At 36.9% G+C, this 24,905-nt stretch overlaps 1 protein-coding gene across 3 annotated transcripts in view; it reads right to left on the bottom strand.

Annotated features, from left to right (window-relative positions):
• Positions 1-14,282, bottom strand: part of LOC131067508 (uncharacterized) — a 215,308-nt gene extending 201,026 nt beyond the window's left edge. Inside the window, exons 1-2 of one of the 3 annotated variants that reach the window (XM_058002527.2) lie at positions 13,884-14,282; positions 2,985-3,088 (exon numbers count right to left, since the gene is read on the bottom strand). In XM_058002527.2, coding sequence (XP_057858510.1) covers positions 2,985-3,088; positions 13,884-14,103 — 324 coding nt within the window. In that variant the 5' untranslated portion in view covers positions 14,104-14,282. The remainder of the gene's footprint in view (positions 1-2,984; positions 3,089-13,883) is intronic. The other 2 variants (XM_058002529.2, XM_058002530.2) reach the window with 2 other exon arrangements.
• Between the last annotated feature and the right edge of the window lie 10,623 nt (positions 14,283-24,905).

Genomic DNA, 24,905 nt, shown 5'->3' with positions numbered 1-24,905 from the left:
CTTCCCTTAATTAGGAGAGTTTTACTCACACACTGTGGTTGAAACCACAATTTTGTATATTTCCCCAAGTGTACAAAATTTTCAACCAACATGTTGACATGGAGAAGTCAGATCAACCAAGTGAGTGGTTGTTAGCCTAGAAAGATCATGACCAGTGTACAAGCAAGAGGTCCAAGGTGTTAGAGTTGTTGTTTGTGATGAAGAGGCTGAATGTTACCTGAATCACATCAACACTGGAGGAGAAGAATGAACAGATCACAGGAATGCTATGAGGTTGCAGAACAGCAGGACTCCCATCGGATGAAGAATGCAGTCACCATATGAAGAGATGACTGACAGTGAATGTGCCCACACCGGATCACATGTGCCTGTTTGAAGATATGCTGCACAAACAGGGAAGTCACATGAGTACATTGCAGGATGCAAAAGACAAGGTGTCACTCCATCGGTAAGAGGAACTTATCTCCTATTATGCATTGTGTGCATCATAGTGTTGTGAGATAAGGAAGAAGAGGTGTGCTTCAAGTGCATGAAATCAGGGATATGCACTGAACCGACTAAGAAGGCATGATTGAGATGTCGGTACAAATCAAGAGTGTTTAACGATATATAAGTCAACCGGTAATATGGACAAGGAGCAGATGAAGAAGACTCCCCATCTGATGAAGATGTACATAAGGCAGGTTAGCAAGAGTGTTGACCGACTCCACCGGAAGAGAAGCAGAGTGCAAGGTTGATGACAGATCAATTTGAGGGTTTAACCGGCAGGGTTAGTAAACCGGCAGAGAAGAGAAACCGGTAGAGTGTTTGGTCGGTGATCCTATCTGGACCGACATGAAGAGCCAAGTTGGCAGTTGGTCGACATGGATGCCACATGGAATCAAGGTGGCAAGCTCGCAGAGATTGGTGAAGTGTCATGTAGAGATAGGTATTTCTACAGGTGTGCATTGAATATGGATCCCGTGATTTGTGGATCGAATCAGAGGAGTGTGGCTCGAGGAAGAGTGAACGACAGAGAAGAATCAGGGAGTTGTTGGCGCCTGGATCAAAGCAAGAAGATCAGATTGTGAGAAGATCTCGAGAAGGAAATAGTAGAAACATTAATGGCGTTTTGACAGAGGCAGGTCGAGATACATGACCGTGTTTGCTATATTTGGAAAACGTGTATTGGAAGGCGCGTTAATGGCAGAGTTGTACAGTTGGTTGTCTGGAAGATCAGATCGGGCAAGATCTAATTGGATTTGGTTTGCCTCGAGGATGATGAGGAAACCCTAACCGCCTAGATTTTGAATAGGCTTTTGGCAGGAAAACCAGACTATAAATATGCAGGCTAAGGACTTAGTTGAGAGCTGTTGAATAGAAGAATATTGTGTTGCTGCGAAGTGTATTACTTCTGCATGTGAGAGCAAATCAGCCAAGTACTCAACGAGTATCTGAGAAAAGAGGGAGAGTGAAGAGCAGAATCGGTAGTGGTTATACCGGCAGAGCAGAAGTGAGGAGAGCCGCTGAGAAGGCAGACAGTAGACCGATAGAGTATAGCACCGGTAAAGTGCAAAGCAGTGAGGAGGAGATCCTGCAAAGAAGAAGAAGAGGAGAGGTGTACTGGTAGAATTTGCCGGCAGTAGAGCAACAAGTGAGAGCTACAAAAGTCTGAGTCGGTGTAGCAAAGAAGGTATCTCACTGACAGAGTAAGGTATATGAAATGGTTACAAGATTCACTTGTAACAAAACAACTACTTTTGTAATTGAAGTTATCTTTGTGAACACTAAGTTGTAGCTCGATGCAATGGTTGTAGCTCCTTTGGGTTGTAGCCCATAAACAAGTTAGGGGTTGGTGCTCCTTGGGTTGGTGCCCTAAACATAGTAACAGAGTTTTCATTGTGAGGCTGGATTGGAGCAGTAGTCTCCAGTAGCATTGCTCACCGAGGTTTAACCAATCTTGGGTTTTCCTCGTATATATTGGTATTATGTGATGTCCCTTATGTGATTGCATTTGTGTTGGTCTCCCCACTAACCGGTAAGTCTGCATTGAGTTAGATCTATTAACCGGTATGCTCACATAGGATAGCTAAAGGGAAAAGTTTGAGAACCACTGATTCACCCCCTCCCCCTCTCAGTGGTGCATTGTGTCTAACACCTATTACATGAAAGCATTTAGTGATAAGAATGAAATCTATGGCTGCCTTCTCTCTTGTCTTTTGAACCTCCAAATTTAAAAAAACATGCTAAGCCTCATCTATTTAATTATCATGGTCTGCCACTATCCTTATAATTCTCTTCCCTCAATACATCTCATCTTGGTGATGATCATATGATCTGAAACATTGATGGTAAAAAAAATTACATAGTCAACTCCAAAAAGCCAAGCTGATATTATGAACTGTGGTAATTTCATGGTTTTAGTTTAATTGCCAAGCCTTATATGATTTATTCATATTCCTGTCTGCTGCAAAGGGCCCTCTTCAGATATCTAGTTTTTTTCCTCTAATCCTTTAATTGAATCATTACACAACCTCGAACAAAAGGATATAAATCACTTACTGAAGATCAAGGTTAAACCTGCCTTTTATTTCAGGAAACATGTACTTTAATACATGCCTGCATGCTTATACACATGCATGTGTATATCAATGTGTATCATGCAAATGTGAACATGGATACATGTACATACAGTCCCATGCACATTTCTCAATAGGCTTGTCTTCTTTACTAACAACTGGATTTCTCCACTTGCTTTATAGGTACGACCAAGCTAATGTTGGAAAGACAAATAAGCAAACAAGAAAGCTGGCAGTATACAAGGAGGGAAAAACTTTTAAACAATTTACATTCCAAGAAAAGCTGTAAGCTTGGAGGAACATGACAAGGGCAAACCCTGTAAACAGTTTACATTCCAAGAAAAGTTGTACTGCTAAGACAAAACAGGTCAGGTATTCAACTACCGTCTGAATGGTAACTCATGAAAAAACATAATCCAAACATACCTTTTGATCTAAAATTTTCCATTCATCTTCTGATTCCCCAGATATTGTGCCTCCCATAACAACATTTCTTGTTTGTGCAACTCTCCCCTCTGTTTTTGAAACCTCTGAGAACCAATATATGTAAAATCCATCAATATCTTTATTCATCAAAGGAATGTAGCAGTTTTAAATGTATTGATTGGTAAAAGTTTGAACACTGTCCAAGTGGAAAACTAACATTTTATGAATGTTAAATAAATCTCCGCATAACAAATCCTACCTTTGGTTGAATCCATGCAATAGAAAGATAACAATTTGTCAATGGGAATACAACACATATTATACTCCCATATGACACAGTATCATAAATTAAATCAGAAATTCAGATGCATCAGATTATGCACTCTAAATCATTGATAAATCATTTACAACATAGCACTAAAGTCAACAAAATAATTATAATGCCATCTAAATTTCATAAGTTTAAAGATGGAGGGTAGGGTTTACACATGAAGTAAAATTACCTAGTGCATGCTGTCTATGGCTCAGTCAACATGTCTTGTCCATAGTCATGATTTATAACCCATTCTATTTATGGCATATTGGCTCCTCAATTGGTCTGGTGTATGTTTAAACTTCAGTTTGATGAATTGATTAGGATGCCCAGTATGGAAGAAAATAAATCAGTTTTCATCATAGCTCTTGCCATTTGTCTGCAAACCCTTTTTGTGGTAATATGTTGCCAAACCTGAAGCTGTATCATGATAAATGCCTAATGCTATTAATGTTATTGGAATTTAATAAAGAATGCTTATCTTTTATTCATGTAAGAATTAACATTCTGAACAGGAATTACTTATTCTGTCAGACACTGCTGATTGCGAAATTGTGCTTAGATACTCTTTATTAATGTCTTTCCAAAGTTATTAAAACAAGAAAGATTAAAGAGTCAAAAGGGTTCAATAAATGCCAAACTCCTCAAGCAAAAAGAATATCTAAATTAATGAGATCTAGTATTCTTTGTCAAACTCCCCATGCACAAAGAATACCTAAATTTACAAGATCTAGTATTCTTTATATATACTATAGAGAGAGCCAGCATTAGATGCATGCTAAGTAATCATCGAATCCCATGTGTAGATCTTGCTCAATGATCAACCCCATTCATTTATAGCCCACTATGGAATTCAGAATGGTTGTTGCTTATATGTACAACGTTGAGCAGCAAAATTGTCTTAATTCAATTTGGCTAACCCAATGGTATACATCATGTCTTGTGGGTTAAACATCTTTAACTCGGCCCAAATGTCCTCTTCTCATTGATGAAGCAACTTTTGAAAAAGGCATTGTCAAGCCCTATGGTCTGATTGGCCAAACATTCAAAGTTCAAACGATGTTTGGTACTTATGGACTGAACAAGTTTGGCATAGCTTGGTTAATGCTCTGGTGAAATCATCATAAGAACTAGGGCCAAAATGAGTTAGAATAACTTTACAAAACTCATCCCAACTTAAGTTGGCATGCCACCGTTCTTCTCAAACCATTGGTACCATTGCATGGCATCATTCTCCAAATTGAATGAGGCAATAAATTGCATGGGGATTTGATGTAAGGTAAAGCATTGTTTAGCTTGGTAAATCTAGTTGGTGGAGTCATCTCCATCAAAAATGGGAAAATCCATTTTGGGCAGACATTGTGGTCATCCCCCAGAATTATTTCCATCACCATGTGTGTGATGTCCGGAACTCTGACCAAAGAAACAATGATGACCATTATGTTGTCCATGTATGTTTTCGATGGCCACGTATAGTGTAAGATGTTGACTATTGAGCCTAGCAATATGAGATTCGATTTCAGCTAGCCAAAGAGCTTTGTTCACCTAATGTAAGGCTTAAAGTCATTATTTGATGGTCTTAAGTTTAGAGTAAAGTTTTTACACAGCAAAATACTAAGAACAATGCCCATTGTCTATGTTGAGTCACCTAGGATGCCCAGAAGGTATACTAGAATTACATATCAAAATGACCATCTCAACAAGATAATCATAATGGTTCAAGTATCTCAATAGCTGAAAAAATTACTCAATTACCAGAGGTGTGCCAAAGTTATATGTAAAACAATTAGCCCAACAAGTTGATTGCAACATAACAATTGCCTAGATATTTTTTCCATTTTTACAAATAATGCCCTATGGGAAAATTTGCCAAACATAACTATCAAATTCTTCCCAGTTAGACTTAGATTGACCCCAAAAGTTTCAAATTAGCAACCATATAGGAGCTAAACCATAACAAAATTGCTTCAAATCTTGCTTTCCAACTTAATAACCCACTAACTTATTGTATTTCTAGATAATTCTGCTCAACATGGCTGAATCAAATCTAATCTATGCTGTACAAGGTATGCAAATCAACTAGTCTCTACACGATAGCTCAAATTTGTTCTTAGAAAGGGTTAAAAAGGGATGACTAGGCTAAAGTGTGCTTGGTCTATAGGCTCTCTAATAAACTTGTCTTGTATGTAAATAGTGAAGCAATGCAATATTTCAAAGCTTTAACTACAAAGGATTCCATCACCCATAGCCACACAATCCCATCTCAAAGGTACCAAGAAAGTAATTTCTTGGTGCTAAGGGCTATCAATGCTCTACAAATCGCAAATGGTCGATGGCTGTAATGTCCCCTTTTTCAATGCCCTAGTTTTTGACCTAAAATCGCAATTCCAAGTAAAATAAGGAATGAAATAGAGGTATCATTTACCACTTAGTTCCCAATTGGTTAAATATAAAATCGAGCATTCCTTCTAGAGTTATGGACATTAGCTCAATCATTATAATATACATATGGGATTCCTTTAAGGTTCTACCCAAACAACCCATCATCATTATAAAGCACCACTTGGGAGATCATACAAGGCGCCTCGAGCCGTACCATCCATCCCAGGAGCGCGAAATGACAACCGTCATTCGGCCTCCCAGCCCCACTTGGGGTGTCTCTACCTGAATGGCTTCCTAGCTATTTGCCTTCCTCATATGCATTATCTCCCCTCCATAACAGAATGGCAGATTGGATACGAGCTTTAAAAAGAATCTTCATCATCATTAATTACGCACATATAGTTATGATAGAAATAAACAATAATATGTTATATCCATTTCTACAAGGATGACAAAATAGCAAATCAGTAAGATCGTGGTCCATGCATTATGCATCAAACCCAAACATTTATATAATACACAGGGACTATATGCTGAATATTATTTATTTATTCAGATTCCTACTTCATTGATCTCTCTTTATTTAGATCTGCATATACTTCTTTCAATCATGATTTGCTATAATAAACCTTGCCCAATATCTGCCCTAGACCTGCCTTAATTCTGTAAAATGTCCTTCACAACTTTCACAAAATGATTTTATATCTTTCCCAAGAGGGTCGATTCCCTAGGCACATTTCTTTTCATTAATAAATATGACCAAAATAGGTTGCACCCTTTGCAGAGATTTGTTATCTTCACTAATCGCCATTCCTTACTAGATGTTAATTGCTGCCATTTAAAGATCACTGCTTTTGGTAATTACCTCCCTAAACAAATCGCCACCTTTTCTCTATATGATAATCGCTGCTTTTCTTTTAACAATAATCTCTGCTGTAACATAGGAGTTAATCAAGTCTTATAGAAGTAAACTACTGCTCTTAACATAGAAGTTAATCGCTGTTATAGAATTAAGTTAATCACTGCTCTTTACACGTTAATTGTTGTCTTCTATATCTAATACTTGTCTTGGGTGATTATATATATGAATGTCTTTGAATGTCCATATTGTTTGTCGCCCCTAATTTAAACTTCTATGTTGTTTGCCTTATCAAAACCCTAGCTTGGCTTCTTTAAGAAATTATTCCAGGTTGGCTCTAAGCTTAGTGTTATGTTAGGTATTTTTAAATCCTACCTTACGCGGGGATGACAATGGCTTCCTAAGGCAAGGCTTCTTCTAACTCTAAATGGTCTCCTGATATATCAAAAGGTATGTGGAAGTTCAATTCTATCTACAAATGTTGTCTAAGGGTATTGGAGTCTAAGTATCCCTTACTTCACTAGACCATTTATGAGGAATTTAGCTTAGCTAAGAATGACAATTCTCTAAATATTTTAAAACCCCCAGCACAAGGTTTCCAACCTAGACAATCTGCTGCAAAAAAATGGGGGAAACGGTTAGTATCCCACTAAGTTTACCATTTTCTCAAAGTGAGTAGTTCACTGTTCTAGTAAGCAAATAAATTGTTGCTTCTTTGGAACACAACTCTAGAAAGAGCATTGATACAACTAGTTAGGATCTTGATCTCAAAAATATTATCAAACACAACAATAAAATACAAAGAACACAATGCTCAAAAAATAGCTATAAATACATTTATGGTAGTAACATGAATCGTGGGCCTCTTCAAGGGGTTGACCTCCTTGAGACATGTTGTGCTTGCACACACACCCCTGTCTCGGATAGGGACCCCCCTCTCGTTGCTCGATAGAGAGAAGCTTCGCCTGTAATAATGCCTTCAAATCGCTGAAAGGAATCCCAAGTGAGATCACGATTTGAGTTGGGGCGCACAGAACCAAGGATCGTGGTGTTTTGAATCAATTCCTTCTGTCATTTCGCCTTGAAAGGCCGAAGTTTTTATCAAAGATGGAAATCGCGACTTTACCTTGAATTTGTTTATTTCTTTTTCATCTTCCAAATGCCTTCAAAGGCCAAAATAAACCCCAACCCTACCGATGCCCGATATTGTGCCGATAAGGGCAAAACGAAACGGGAGTCGTGTTTTGACCAGAGGCAATCCTGACTCGCGTCCAAGGGCAAGCAAGTAAAATTGATAGTATGCATGATCTAAATGCCTCTACAAATACCAAAAGAAATCCCCGAAGACATGTGGAGGGGGCAAATGAAACGCTGAGCTCCTTCATCTCCAGATGCCGCGAAAATGCCGAAAGACAAGCTTGTAAGGAAAAAAGAGAAACAAAATTCGATGCTTTTTCCTATCAAAAATAGGAATCGACATTCTTTTGCCCGACATTGTGTGCCTCGAATGTCCTATCTTCCCCGATAAAATGCCGAGGGTGCCGATTTTGAAGTCAAGGAAAATAAAATCGAAAACATTTAAAGGGAGGAGATGAAATTTCTTTCTAATCGCCTCATAAGGGCCAAGTTTTCTCCAAAATGGTAAAGTGCATTTAAAAACAAACAAAGTTGCACTTTTTTTCTAAAAGGCCCTAGTTAGAAGTGACTCTTTCACTTTTCTCCAAAAGCCCGAGCTAGAAGCTGATTTTTTCATATTTTTTCCAAAAGGCGTGAGTTCTGCGATTTTTGCAAGCATGGAAGGAGGCAAATCAAACAGAAAATTGCACATTTCCTTCCCATAGGCCGAGTTTAACAAAAAGGAGACATTTAAAATAAATCGCACATTTCCATTTAAAAGGCCGAGTTTGGCCAATCAAAAGGGGGGCTTTTTCAACGAAGTCTCACATTTCAGCCTAAAGGCCGAGTTTCACCCCCTTCGTGTTAAGTCAGCCCAAGGGATGTTAAAAATAAGCTAAAGGGGGGCGGGGGGGGGGGGGCCATTTTAAAAAACAAATTTGCATTTGCACCTAAAAGATCGATTTTTACCCTTTCATTGAATCAGCCAACTATAAAGAGAAAAGAGGGGATTCAAATTAATTTAAAAAGTGAATTTTATTTTTTTTTATTCGTCAAAAAAAAAGCCTGACATTGCCTTGAAAAAATTTAATATTTGTTAAAATCGTTTATATTTTTCGAAGTGATTGATTCAAGTTGAAATCGATTGTTTGCAGATCGATGCCATTGGGAAGAGCTAAGATGGCAACCTGAAGCGCAAATTGAAGATAGGATCACGATCAAGTCAGGTGATGAAGATGATGACGCACTAAGACTACCACAGGGCGGTGTCAATGAAGAACATGTTGCGGGGTAGAGGCAACCACAACACGAAAGGACCAAGGAGATGATATTTCAAGTCTTTGGAGAGCAGTGGTATACACAAAATGCTACAAATGTATGCATACTCAAAAATACACAGCTGGAATTGATTCCAAGAAATCAGTTTGTAAAACTGAATTGTTTTAATGTCCTGTGGGCCTCGTTTAATGTATTTAAAGCAAAGGGGTGCACAGGTCAGTTATTCCTCAGCTACCTAATTGACCGAATTGATGCCAAATAGTTGTCGGTAGCTAGGAAAGTGATTGGGAGGACAACTGAGGATAACTAGGCATGGGTTAAAACTGTCAGGCTTCTAAAAGGCAGATTGCAGCTATTGGATGCAGTCAATCCTAACCCTTGAATCAAAATTGTAAAATCTATAAAAGGCAAGGCCTCTCTCTTTGTATGGGGTTAGATTTTTAGACTCTTAGAGGGTTAGATTTTAGTAGTTAGAAAGTTAGACAGCTAGAAGTTAGAATTTGTTAGGTTTTTAGGAGTTAGATGCAGTTTTCAGATTAGGAGTAGAATAGGACTGCTGTAAGAAATTGTTATAATGGCAGTTGGAATAAATATATGAACATTGAAGCATGGTGTTTGTTATTTTGTTTTCTGCTATTTGCATGGTTTCCCTTTAGCTGGCTAAGTAGGGTTCAGTGGTTTTACTAATGAAATGCAAAGGTATTTGATGAGGTTTCTAGTTCATACCATTAGGGGCCTGTTGATTGTAGGTCACTGTGTATGGTTAGTCTGAACTCAAAATTGTACTTAGTTCAACTGTAGGTGCTTGTCTCAGGCTGCGCCAGAATTGGGTGCCTGAATGAGTACCTCCGGTCTGAAAATCATTTAGTCCCTTGGAGCTTGCACTTTTCTTGTTGAGTTGTGAGGGTGTCTCTGGCAAAACAAGAATTGGTTTATGGAAATTTGTCTACCCGTTGCATTAACTATTATCATCACTGTCCTTAGGATCCCTAACCCTTTTGCTTTTATTTCCCCGGTATGAGAATCACAGCATCGTCAGATGCAAACCAGCTTATTGAAAGTGTAAGCCCCTTATGTTACCAGCAAAACACATAAAATCGTTGAGTTATCCCGCAGCCAAGACCTGACATTTGAAACCTTGAGGTTGTCCCCCTTGATCATCTAAAACAGCATCAAGGATTTCCTTATTCAAGAGAGGATAGGATACTCAACATTCTATTATGTGTTGACCGGAAGGAGTTGGTAATCTGACTTTAGCCACGTTAACAAGACCAAAGCTCTATTACAAAATATGATTGCAAGATGATATTTTTTTTATTACAACATCAATATAAAGCCCTCACAAAGGGTGACTTAGAAAATACAACCAATGTGGGACGAATACATACAATGACTATCAATTAAACAACTATACTATGACTATTATAATGCTCAAAGTAAAAAGACTATGACATGAGGGTCCTAACACTCTAATTGTGAATTTATGTCATTTTAGACAAGATTCATAGTTCATCTAGCTTATTCACCAAGCTATTTTGTTGACGATGGTTGTGTTAATTGTTGCAACTTTGTTTGATGAATTCAATAATTCACAAAACTAATTCATATAAGAACAACTGCATGAGCATCAAGTTTAATAGAAATTCCTATATCAAACTTTATAACCTATGAGGAATTGTTTTGGTCCCAAAAGAAGTAGTCTTTGTACATGCTTTGTGTTGGGCTCTTACCCGCACAATATTATCAAATGGAAGCAATAACAAGGAAAAAAGACTGTAATGCTTGGAAAATAGCTGCAAATATGCTTCAATTCATGAAATTGGAACAAGTATCCCAAGTCTCTTCAAGGGGGAAACCTCCTTAAAATCAAAGCTCTAATACAAATTATGGCTCCAGGATGATTTTCTCCTCATAATAACATCAATATAAAGGCCTTGCAAAGAGTAGCTTATGAGATACAAAACAATGTAGGATAAATTTACACAATATAAACTCATTATGTTTTTACAACTCCATGTGATGTATGTAGGATAAATCTTCACGATGTAATATTAACGAGATAACTTAACTATAATTATGACAATGCTCAGAATAATTAAAGGTTAGGATGTAAAGGTCCTAACACTTTGAGAGCTGATATGCATTGTCAAGACCAATATTCATGCTCCTGTTTAGACAGATGGAAGTGTGAAGAGGAAATTTGAATATATTTTATATTGTACATCTCCAATTCCTTCTCTTTATTTTATTTTATTGTTTATCTCCTCACGCTGCATCTTCCTATAGATAGAGAACCTTTAGCATGTCCCTCAACCGATAAGGAAAGGAACTCAACTGAATTTAGGAGGTTGAAGAAAAAACCATGAATTATACTTGTCAAAGGCAAGTAAGGAAATATATCAATCGAGTTCTTCTTTCATTGGCTGAGGATCTAAAATTCCTCTCCAGCGAGCCAAGGGAATTTAGAGCTTCCATCAGCATCAATTTGGAGAACCTAAGTTGACCTCACAAAGTGAAATCCAGCTTGCTTTACTTTGCAGCTATACAACCAGCGATTAGGAGATCCAACATCAACATCTGAAGAATGATCATCACTTGAAAAATGGCTTCTTCAAATACTGATTCCAGCTCCAAACAGCATAATAGAACCGTAAACCAATTTATGCAGCATGTATCATGTACCAGTGATTAAGGACATTATACAGACTCTGGAATCGCCCAATAAAGTTTATCAATATTTCATTTCATTAAACTTAGTTATACTAGCTCATCTCAATGGACTAAAACATACTGGAATTATTTATCAGATATTAAACTCTAGAATTACTTGGCTGTTAAAAACCTCGGAAGGAGAAGCCCTAAGAAGGTAGCACAATCTCATACTATTGTTCAAAAAGTGGAGGCTACAAGATCAAGTTCTTCATTTCTTTGACAAAAGTTTACTCTTGCTGATAAGATTCCCAATATAATTGTCAAAAAAATAATAGATAAACAGCTATTCAAGGATCCTCTCAAGTCTGGTGGTTCAATAGAGTTTCAAAAATTACTTCTATTTAAACCGACAATCAGTTATGGTTTTTCAATTACTCACAATTTCAGGTATCTAATATTTCCTTCTTTTTCAAAGTAGTGTCATAATTATGAAAAGAACAAATTTTCCCACTTTTATCTTTCCTCCAATATTTAATTCACAAATCTTCTTTGGAATAGTTGTCAATTTTTTATTTTTTTTATAGTACTAAAAAGATTTGAACTCTTAAACCAATGCTTTGAAGAACACTTATTGTTGCGCAAACGTTTAAACAACAGATAAATGTATAGATTTTGGCTATTTTGCTGTGCATGTAGCTGAAAATGATTGCCAAAGGTGGTTTTCAAGAATCAATCTTGAGCTGCAGTGATTCTCCTCGTCATTAGGAGGACCTTTGCATAAAAATAAAATTCTAGCCTAGACTAAAAGTAAATGGCATTGGAGTTTCGAGACACATGGTTGAATCACCTGAGAATATTAAGAAGAAGAATCAGCAAAGGTGATCCTTGCTCATTAAATATGATTTTTTTTATTGGTACCTCGGGAATTTTCAGCCTAGCCCAAGCCAAGTAAGGTCACAAATGGGGGATCACATCCCCGAGAGAATATTAAGAAGAAGAATCAGCAAAGGTGATCCTTGCTCATTAAATATGATTTTTTTATTGGTACCTCGGGAATTTTCAGCCTAGCCCAAGCCAAGTAAGGTCACAAATGGGGGATCACATCCCCGACATGAAGGTACTGCATAAATGCAAATAGTCCAAACCCATGAGCCCAGTAGCCTGATAGGGGCATAGAGCCCACAAGCACATTTTCCTAGCGGGAGTTGGAAGATAAAGGCAAGGACATGAACACCCACCACTTCAACATGAAGGTTCAAGCCTACAAGCACATTGGATCAGCGAGGACACAAACCAGCAATCACAATCACACTCTATCATGAATGACCATTAAATATGATATACTGTTGGGCATTGTAGTACACCCTAAATCATGAAGGTTTGATCAGCCCTCACACTGTGTTCAAGAGACATTGATCACTGTTGGCTAAGTTCCCTTGCACAAGACACTTTACACAAGATATAATAGATTCATGAATCAGAAGATGCAAGAATCTCTTGTATGTATGGCCGAGCGTGTGGCAAGGTAGAGTTATCTGGACTATGGTGTTGAGACTTGCCGAGGATTTTCGGATCAAGTCTGAGTCAGGCTCAGCGAGTCTGCAGCCTTGTCTCACAGACTTGACCAAGTTTGAAAACTGAAAATTGAGTCTGTGAAAATAAAAAATACAGAAAATGAAATTCAAATTATAAAAAAAAAAAAAAAAAAAATTAAACTGCTTTGCTACCAAGTTTGAGTTCATGGTCTGGAGTCTGGAGTCTGCAAGCGATCCTCATGATCTGATTTATTTTCAGTAACGTAATAAAGTCAAACAGATTAATTATGCCAGCAGGCATAAACCTTTTCAATTGGGGTAAGAAGTAAATACTTGTAGTTGTGTTAAGCTTTTTCCTTTTATCTTTATAAAAATGGATTCTGGTTTTCCTTGGTTTCGGAATGATTTCTGTGTGTAAAAGTTTCACACCAAGAGTGCAACTGCTAATTATGTGAGCTTTGTGTGGAGTGCTTTAAATGCAGGGTTGTTTTTAATATATGAAAAAATTTGTTTTGGTTTTCTTTTTTTTTGCCAATGATTTGTATGTGTATAAATCTCGCACCAAGCAGTACAACTGCTAGTTATGTGAACTTTCTGCAGAGTTGTTTATTATCTTATTAATATTATGTTCTGGTCTTCCTTTGTTTCCAATAATTTCTATCTAGAATCCTCGTGCCAAATTATGTGAACTTTCTGCAGAGTGCTTTAAATGCAGAGTTGTGTATCGCCACTAATTATAAGAAAAAGAAAAAAAAAAGCAGTACCTGAGATGGCTTTGAGAACAGCTTCTTGAGGAGGACTAGTGTCAGCATCTCTCGAATTGTAAACGCATTTGCGTTGGAAGTGGAGATTAAGGGGAAGGGGAAGGGGAAGGGGACCTCCTATTCCGATTCCTATTTTCCTTTTACCCCACGACGAAGAGGAAGGAGAAAGCATTCTCATTCGCACTCCCACTCCCACTGCACCTGCACTCATTACCATCATCTTGTTTTATTCTGCGCTTGTTACCACACCCTTCACTCCCTAGTCCCTACAGCATCTGCATGTTCATCAGCACCAGATAACCTTCGCTTCTAATTTACTTTCCTTCACAAATTCCTCAATTAAAAGCACACCTCATAGTTTCTCAATTTACGATGTTTTTTTTCAACTGATTTTACACTCTTCCCAAATACAACGCGGTTTTTTAGTCCTAACCTCGTTTGAAGGATACTCATACATCTTTGTTCAAATGGTTTTGTATTTGTTCTAGTTAAATTTTTTAAATATAATTATGTGTTCATAAGTGGTAGAGATTTGTGTTGAATTTGTTTTGTGTTTTAATTTTATTATTTTTTATTTATTTTTGGTGGAAATTTCATATATTAATTATTTAGTTATTTTTTTATGTTTAATTTATTTTTATTTAATTTTTAATTTAAGATTATAATTTTAATGTTCAAGTTTATTTAATTTGATTCATAATCAATTATCATTTTTTATCATTCTCGTAATTTTTATATCTATTTTTCATATCACCCTTAATTAATGTCATTCATATTTTACTATAGTTTCCTTCATCATAGTTACATCCTACTCCATATTTCATTATATTTGTATACATATGTCTTATTATGTATCCTCGTATATTCTCATTCCTCATTATATTCATCATTTCACTCCTCATGACACTCCTCATACCTAACCCTTCTTTCATAGCCTTTTTATTAACTCCTATATATACCATCTTAGTAGCACCCAACCCTCTTTGGTTATCATTTCCTCTACCACCTTATTTCAAAAGATTGATAAAGTTGGAAAAAGTTGATATCATACCTAGGAAGCAAGATAGAGGTTAGAAATATGTCATTAGCATTCAAAATTGTTATGCATCCCACACATTAGCTTTATGGTACCTTATTTTTTAATGTATGATAGAAAAGGTGACTCTTGAGATTAGAAATGAACCCCTATATGCCCTACTTTCATACAAGTCACCCCATCTCCAAACCCTTGTGGAACTAACTCCAACTAGGTATTTATCTATCTATATAGATGTCTACCCTACCTAAGCACATCACTCTCATCTATAGTAGTGGTACAATGACTATCAATAGAAACTCTAATACACATTTGAATTCATTCACTATTACACGCTTGGACTTTGTGTACGAGGATAGGATCTTAGCTTTTCCTAGAACAATAGAAGATTATGTTATTGAAATGGTTCTCCTCATCAAGCCTTGTGGATCTATTCATTCATTTTATTCAACCAAGTCATTTCAAAAAAATCAAAGTTACTATGGGCTAGTTCAATTTTATATGTCAAATTCCAAATCTATAGTGATCAAGATTGAACTTGTGTTGATTGGAATTTACCTTCAAAATTTTATGGGTATTCAAATTTCAAAACATTCATCAACTAAAAGATGTAAATTTTATTATAGTATACACATCATTAGCACTATTCTTTTGTCATTAGTCTTAGAACTAACTGCATAAATTCTCTCATTCAATTATTATATTTATTATAGTTCAATTATCAACTTTTCTCTAAAATTAATTTAAATTGATTGCAATTCATTGTTTTTTATGTATTTATTAGACTATATTTTCTTATTTATGTACAAGAATTTATTTATTTTCATTTATTGTGAACACTATTTGCTTACATGACCTATGATCCCCCATAGGTTTTTATCTCTCATTGGGGTTTTTCAAATCTATACTTTATAGTTTCTTTATATCATATTTTTATATATTGCTAGGGTTTATATTTCTTATTCTATTGTATTTCATAGTCAGTGTTTAATTTAGGGTTTTTTTTGCTTGTTGATATGTATCTTATCTTTTATTATTTATGTGTACCCTTGTTTTGGCTTACGAGATTTGCATTGATTGATTTTCCAATTACATCAACTTTGAGGTTATAGTTATCTATTTTTCTTATTTCTAGGATCACAAGAATTATTTGTATGTCAAAATATCTTTCCTCTCATCCCTCTAGTGGAGAAGTGCTTATTTCAATCATATAGAATGGTGTCTTTACATGTCAATGTATTTATATTAAATAATAAGCACAATATTGATTAAGTCATTTGATAATAAAATATTTTTTAGGTAAAATACCGAGTAAATTAATAATTTATTTTCATTACATGGAGAGGTGTATTACACTTACATATGAATGTTAAAATTTAAGATATGTGTTAATAAAAATTAAAGACATTTAATTTGACGTGCTCGTGAGTGTCAATGAAATTAAATTAAATTACTTAAACATCAAGAAGTGTATTACATTGGGTAAGTGCACAAAGATGGTGTCCAAAAAGGGCTATAAGGGGACACTTTTTTTCTGAAATCAGGTAAACCTGAACTTGGAGGAGAAATTTGAGAGTCATCCACTCAAGATATGAAGATACTCAAAGAACAAAGATTGTAGTACTTTGAATCTAGTTTCCAAACTACTAATTGTTTTCAAAATTGGATAAGATTAAGGGGGTCAAATCCTTCGCGCACGAAAAACAACCCTGATTTTTTTCTGAAAAACATAACATAGTGTCTGACGTCCGCATCAAAAAAGTCATAGTTAGATTTAGTATTTTGATAAATCCTTTGGCAGAAAGATAGTTAAGAGTGAGCACTAGAAGTTGTGTATTTTTTTGTGATATTTTGTTGAGTATTTTTTTTTTATGATTTTTCCAATCAAGCACATCCTGAAAATCAGGCACCTGTTCATGCGCGAAACATAACTTGCACCAAAACAATCAAAAATGCAAAAAAAAAAATATAGTAAAGAATCAAGTGCACTACAATAATATATATTTTTTAAAAAATTTGGATAAGTAGATCAAAAGTTATTAAAAAAATGGTATGTCTCTCAGAACTATGGAGACACTGGTAAAAGAAATTCAATAATAATATGTTATTGTTGTTCAAATTTTAAAAAAATTATATGGTTAGAAAGCTCAGAAGATGGGTGAAAATATGGTGGCAATTTTAGAAATACCCACTTGATGAAGTGTAAACCTGATAATGACAAAGTCGAGAAACCAAGTTGATAAAACAAAACACGTCAAAAAGGAGGGAAATGGAGGGAAATCAAACTTCCAACCCGCATCTTTGTCATCCAAGCCTATTCACAAGCCTAAACAGTCAAAAGCATGTACGATCTTTCTATTGTATAAAGACCGGGTATGGGGTTTTTTTCATAAAACCGTGTACGGGCTGTTTTTTCAATAAGAAGCGCGTACGCGGTTTTAAAGCTAAAACAACGTGTATGCGGTTCTTCCTATGATACTCCATCATAAAAATATTAATGTGTGTGTTTAAAATGTGTGTGTGTGCATACATATATGTATATGTATAATATGTAAAATATGTAGATATTGTATGCATATATAATATGTGTATATATATACACACACGTGTGTGTATGTAATATGTATGTATATGTATATAATATGTGTATGATGTATGTATACATATATGTATGTTTATAATATATGCATGTACAATATATATAATATGTATGTATGTGTATTGTCTTTTGATAAATTATGTGTATGTACATGTATATGTATATTGATGTAAAGTGGAAAAATCGAACCCTAGTCGTTCTCCCCTCCCCAACTCCAAGGAGAGAGAAGGGAGAGTCACTAAGGTTGATGGTTTTCACTTGGGAGGGACTTTACATTCAAAAGAGGGGTTGAAACCCACAAGATCCAATCCCACGCAATGCAAGATTGGATTCTAAATGAGTTTCAAGGGTTGTGACATCAAGGATACCCTCTTTTGTAAAGAAATATAGATAGAAAGATTGAACTAAGAATGCATGTAAAATAGGAAAGATTCGCTTATAAACAGAGATAGGGATATGGGATGAAGCTGCGGACCTGGAATTAGCAGTAAAATGTCGAGATGGTGCTGTTCTGCAAATTTGAGCGAAAGTTGACGAGACGATGGCGCCCGGCGTGCACACGGTCCTCCGAAAAATCCGCGAAACGAAGGTGGATCTGTTCGTCTCTGCACAAGGATTCCAGATCTTCAATTACAGCTGCGTACCTGCAACCTACACACAAAAAAGAGAGGATGATTGGGGGGTTAGGGATGAGGGGTTTGCCTTTAGGTCAAACCCCGGTTTTGGAATTAACCAAGAAATGAGAATGCTGTAAATGTAAATGTTTGTAATGTAAACAAGTACTGATACCTTGTTGTAAGAATGTTTGTATTCTTACATGCGAAGGTGTAATGTATGTAGTATGTAATGTGTTGTAAGTGATCTCCTCTTCAATGGTTGAACCCTTGTCTTGAATGCAACACTTAGCCTTGAATGGAGACTTAGAATACTCAATTGCTTGAAGGAATGCTTGAATGCTTGAATGTTTGAATATCGCTTTCGCGCCTTGCTCACATATGTCCTTTTTTTCTCCCTCTTTCTAGGAGAGGAAAAGTAGTTTATATACTTGTCAATTAGGGCTGATAGACTGATTTTCCCGACCTTAGGCCGACCAGGAAACATTATTTTCCAATTTGCAAACTTAAAGACCCGAAGCCCCATAAGAGACCGGGCCCAAAATAGGGCCAGGGACCAGGGTGCTGGGCGCCCTAGTCCTGAAGGACCAGGGCGTTGGGCGCCATGGTCCCACCTCCAGGGACAACAGGGTGCAAGGAGGATCAGGCCAGGGTGCTGAAAAATGCAGTTTTTGATGTCATGAACAAGTTTCGGGGTCTCCATTTAGGTTTCGTGTTGCATAGCCATCGTGAAGACCCAAATGCAGTCGAAATTGCAAGTGTCGCAATTTTAGGACGCTACAATTGATATATATTGTCTTTTGATATCATATTGTACATTGTATTCCTCTCTCTCTCTCTCTCTAGACCCCACACAACACCTAATGACATCATGTAAGGTCCCTTAGCACACATATGATCCCTTAAGAATATATGATGTCCTAAGGGGTCACATGATGTTCTAACACATGTGCGGACCCATTATAACCCTACATAACCCCCAATGATGTCATTGTTGGCATTTTGGTGCATTTTGTATGACCAGTGAATGATATGGTTGTCATTATTGGCAACATCATTTCCCAAGTCCTCACAGTCTATCGGCAATAAGTTGACTGGTATACAGTGTTTAACCGGCTAAGCAGTGTGTAGACAGGCTAAGCAGTGAGTAGACCGACACACAAGAGGACAACCGGCAAGCAGCGAATAGACTGGCACAGAAGAGGTCAAACGGCAAGCAAAGAGTAGACCGACACATCGGTATACAGAAGGTAATCAGTAAGTAGATTTTGTTTGATACACTAGTAGAGTCTGTAACCAACAGACTAGTAACGTTCAGTCAACATCCAGACAAATCAACAGTCTACTCCAGTCAACCGGCGGACTTATCGGTATGAATGACTGCATTGGCAGAGATTCCTGAAATGATTTCTGGAGAGTGATTTATGGTGGGGTGACATAATTTTAAATAGAATGTTTTGGAGGGGAAATTTGGTGACAGGTCCAAAGTGTATTACATTCACTTAATTCACTTTTGATAAGGTTGTTGCTCATGCAGAGAGTGTTGTAAGAAAGTGTGAATACAGGGGGAGCAAAGCATAGTACAAAGTCGAAGGCCAAAGGACCGGCATAAGTATAGAGCCAAAGGATAGAGAACTGGGAGAGGGTAAAGTTGAATGCATAAGAAGGAAATCAGTGGTGTGTAGAGAAGATACAACCGATGCAGATAGAGTTTGTTTTATAGTGTGATCTGATCAAGCTATCATTAGCTACTCCGGTAGATCATCCTTTTGTTGCTTTTTAACCATTGCAACCAAAATCCCTTATTAGGGTGGACTCTAATAGGTCCCATTGTAAAAATCCCTTAACAAGGTGTCATCTTAATTGATGATCTTAAGACCCTTAGCAAGGCTACCTCTAACAGGGTAAAGGCACTGGCAGACCTTAGATAAAATCCCTTAACTAGGTGACACCTAACAGTGTCTTTGTAATCCCCTAACAGGGATGGCTTCTTACCAAGCGTACTCCAGGAGAGTACAAATTTTGTGAGTTCCTACTCACACCGTGGTTTTCTCCCATTTGGGTTTCCATGAGATAAATCTTGGTGTCATTGTGTATCTTTTCATGCATGCATAATCTTCTATAGTAAATGTTTGCATTGATGAATGGTAAGTTAGTATAAATTTGAGTTAAATGTTTAATTGGTTAAAACCGGTAAAGTGTTGATTCACCCCTCCCCTCTCAGCACCGGTTGGGACTAACGATTGGTATCATAGCCATATTCCTCTGGAGTGAAGTTTGACAGCTTGAGGATAAATATCATGGAAAAATATCGGTATTAGAAGCAGATTGATGAAGCAAACGAAATTATTGCTCAACTGGAAGAGAGACTGAGAAAATCTCTTGCAAAAAGAAAGGAATTAGCTCAACAGCTAAATGAGAGTCATGACATTATAGATCAACTCTCTGAACATAGTGGATCTGAAGAAGCAATCTTAGAACTCATGGAAAAGAACAAGAAGCTGACCGGAGAAGTCACACATCTCAAAAGAGAACATGAAGGTCAGGCCCTGAGAATGACTGAGATACTGGAAGCCAATAGATGTGCTGATGAAAGAAAGAGGGAGGCAGAAGAAGATCTATCAAAAGCTGAAAAAGCCAGGAGGCTTGCTGAAGATGCCCTGAGAGAAAATGATGCAATCATGATTGAGAAAGATGAATAAATCCAAATTCTCACTCAGGAGAACGAATATATACATAAGCATCTGCATGACAACGCAGAAGAAAAGGAGAAGATGGTGAAAGAGATTGAACAACTCAAGAGTGAGTTGAAAACTGAAAATGAGAGAAATGAGAAGTTGAGGAAATTCAATGAAAGCTATGAGAAGGTAGATAAACTGTTGAAGGCTCAGAGAAGAGCAAAGGAAACAAGCGGTCTTGGTTACCCCGGTTCAGGCCCTATGGAAACTAGAGAATCGTCTGAATCCAAAAAGATGAAGGATGATAAAAGGAACCATTTAGAAGTTAAATGTATGAAGTTTTCCAAATCCTCTTGTAATCATTGTGGTAAATCGGGTCACAAGACTAAAGACTGTAGAAATAAACTGGTTAGTCAAAAGAAGATTTTCACCTTTGATGGTTACTACCATAATTGTCATAAGTATGGCCACATTGCTTATGAGTGAAGATCTCAATCTAGCAGTATGTCAAATAGAAAAAGATTTAATGGACATTGTTTCACATGCAATAAGTTTGGACACAAATCTGAAGAATGCAAGTTCAAGTCAAATGTATCAAGATCACCGTTCAAACCGGTCAGTCCTAACAAAAGGAGTAATCAGTTCAATGCCATTTGTTCCACGTGTGGTAATTTTGGTCATGTAGCAGAAAATTGCAGAATGAGAATGGGCAAGAGAAATAATTTAGGACCATGGAGGACAACTGGTATGGAATGTTTCAACTGCCATAAGATCGGTCACTTAGCCAGAGAGTGTAGGAATCGATCCTACAACCAGTTTGAAGACAATAATCGGTTTAGCAAGAAGAAAGAGCAAATGACCCGAAAGGAAAGAAGACAATTGAAGAAGTAAGAAATGAAATGAGAAAAAACATGGATCAAGAAGGAAGAAGGAAAAGAAGGAGAAGGTCATTCTAAAACCAAGTCATCATCCATCGGTGATGACAGTTCCTCTTCTAACTAGGCACACCGATGCCCGGGGGGAGCAATATGGTAAGATTACTTTTGAATCCCCTTAACAAATATAAGGATATGTTTATTTGCATAGTTGTGATGCATAAAAATTAGTCTAAAAGTTCTTGGTTGAAGAATATCTTGTGAGTTAGTTGTTTGTGTATCAGTATCGGTAACAAACAACCGGTAAAGTCAAATCGATGTACTTTAAGTTGTAAGTTTAAAAACTAACCATTGTATTATAACGCCGATAAATCTCAATGGATAAATAAGGAAATGTCAACACATTTTCATTTATCTTGTTTTCTTGTGAAATCTCTCAAGCTCCTGTGCAATCAAAGGCGATTGGAATCTTGCTAAGTAATATTTGTGCGGAAAGTTCAAGCAGAGCGATAGTGGTGTTTGGTATTTCTAAGGAGAAATTATTCAACTTCGTCTGAGAAAATCTTGTTTGAAGGACATCATGGCAGCGCCGATATCGACTCCTATGTTGGTTGAAGATATCAAAGAACCCCAACCCGAGTTCAAGCTGCATCCAATGAAAGTCGGTGAGATTGACATGATCGGTTCTTTATCATATGTGCCCTTTGGTGTATTGTTGGTAGAAGACATTCGCTCCTACATTCACTGCAAGCTTAAAGAACTTGGAGACAAGTTCATTCAAAATGAATTTAAAGGGTTATGTGTTAATGGTCAATTGAAGGCAAAATTTCAATCTTTGAAGACCAAGGGTTTGGCTAATGTTGTTGATTTTCCTTATCAGTTTCATGACAACTAAATTAGGTATGTACTAAGCAGGGTTCATGATCAATTTTTGTGGCTAGAAGCTCAAGCACCGATCAAGATTATAAAGGAGGTGATTTGAAGAGTGACAGGGTTTAGTGCAACTGGTGAAGCATTAACCCTAAGAACGATTTCATCATCTGAAGTCATCCGGTTAACCAAATCCCATTGTGATAGTAGAGAAATGACAATCACACATATTGAGGATGATGAAGTAAGATTTGCCTCTGCAGTGTTGGGTTACAAGGTTTATCAATCAAGCCGGATGAATAGTGTGCCGAGCGGTGCCATACATGTTGGCTATTGAATTATCAAGGAGGATGCAACCTATGATATCTGTGAGATGATTAAAAGTCAATTTATGGTGAACATGGAAATAATTAAGAAGGACAAGAAACAATCCTTCAAATATGGCTCACTTCTGATACGTATATTTTTCTATGTGCAAAATTTTTTCCCCGGTAAGGGTAAGGTAGTATGGTCTGAAGAGAAACCTATCATGGTTCAGATAGGTAAAATGTCTAGGGATCTAGGAGATAAGTTTGTTGAAACAATGTGGGGATATTTTAAGGAATTCCAAATTAGGATGCACAAGAGGGAAAGAATTCCAACCGGAATAGTACAGAAATACAAAGAGAACATTTGTTTTCTTGTAGACACAGATTGTTCTATCATTCAAGCAGTTCAACCCAGAACCTTTTGGGTTCCACCTATGGGCTATGAAGTTGCGACATATATTGTTAAAATTCATGTCAATATGCTACTATCCAAACCGATAGACTCAAAGGCAAAGAGATTTGGAACTTGTGAGGAGGCAAGCTCCAAAATAAAACGGGAACTTTAGGTGCCAATTATGAAAAGAAAAGTGAGAAGAATGATTGATACTCTTGACAAGAAATATGGAGGTGAAGCATCCGGTGTCTATACCTCCACCGGTGCTAGTGAGAAAACAGGGGTCAAACCAAATAAAGATGAAGAATTAACAGGAGAGAAGAAGAAAGTGTCTAAGACAAAACCAAAGGGGACTGCAACAACCAAGCCTGCAACATATACAAAAGATAAGGATTCGGGTACTCCTGTATCATCCCCAAGTAAAGATAGACTGGTAGGAGTGACATATTCTGGAAAGAAGAAGAGTGAAGGAAAGGTTGATCCAAAGCTCAAAAAGGATGAGAAAGAGGGTGATATCACTGACACCCAATCAGGTGTGGAAATTAAAGAGGTTAGAAGGAGTGGAAGAAACAAAGCTCCAACAATTGATGAATTATTCCATGGGATCAAAGAGTTTGGAGGTTTGTCTGGTGTTGGGAGAACATATTCCCTCAGTAAAGAAGAAGATAAAAGTAAAATTAAAGAAGCCCTGATCTGGAATGTGCACAAGTTTTGTAGGACTCCTAGTGAATTATATGGCATAATCCCATCAGATTTGCAAGATCAAATTGAAGGGAGATGGAAAACAACTCTAGCTACTGAAAAGGAACTCAGAATAAAAGCACTCATGGAAGTGCAACATGAATTAGACCTTGGTCAAGCTTCACTAGTGGTTGAAGCATGCATTCAACATTTCAAAATAAGAAATAGAACTGGGAGAGTGGTAGTAGGTGAAGTTGGAGCAGTGCACGCTGAAGGTGTTGCCTTGTGGAAGAAAATTATGGATCAGCAAAAGGAAGTTGAAGAAGAAATTGCAAAAGGAAAAAAATAGGACCTAGGTGCAGCTGCCCTTGACAAAGGGAAAGGTAAGGAAAAAGACACCACTGAATATTTTTGTACTTTCACAGTTGAGGACATCATAGGAAATGTTGTGTCAGACATTCCCAATTTGACAAAGGATGTCGAACAACCAGTTCACACTTCACCGGTAAAGGGAGTTGATCAAACTAAGCTCCTTGGTCAAGATGAAGTGATAGTTGAAGGCATTCCTTATAAGGATACGCCTCACATAACCTTATTGACACCAAATCCTACTCTCTCTGAAGAAGGAAAAGAGGAAGAGAAGAAACCAGAGGATAAGAAAGCAATGATGGATACTCCTTCGACAAAGAGGAAGTTAGATCTAGAAAATGAAAGTGAGAAGAAGAAGGTAAGAATCATCACAACAACTAGTTCAAAAGTTGAGACTGTAGAAAAGGAAGATGAAACAGAGGAGGAAGAAGAGGGATACTCGGTCATTAATATAAAGAAAATGACTCCAAAGCAACTGATGAAGCTTTCAAAAAAACTGAAAAATGCAAGATGAAAAGGCTAAGTTAAGAGCAAGAAAAAAGAAGGCAATAATTCTCAATTCTGCCAAAACAATTCTTTCTGACCTAATTCCTGACAT

This window comes from Cryptomeria japonica, chromosome 10, assembly GCF_030272615.1.
Source record: "Cryptomeria japonica chromosome 10, Sugi_1.0, whole genome shotgun sequence".
NCBI lineage: Eukaryota > Viridiplantae > Streptophyta > Pinopsida > Cupressales > Cupressaceae > Cryptomeria > Cryptomeria japonica.
Note: the sequence above shows the minus strand (reverse complement) of the source record. Positions and strands in the feature narration are given on the sequence as shown.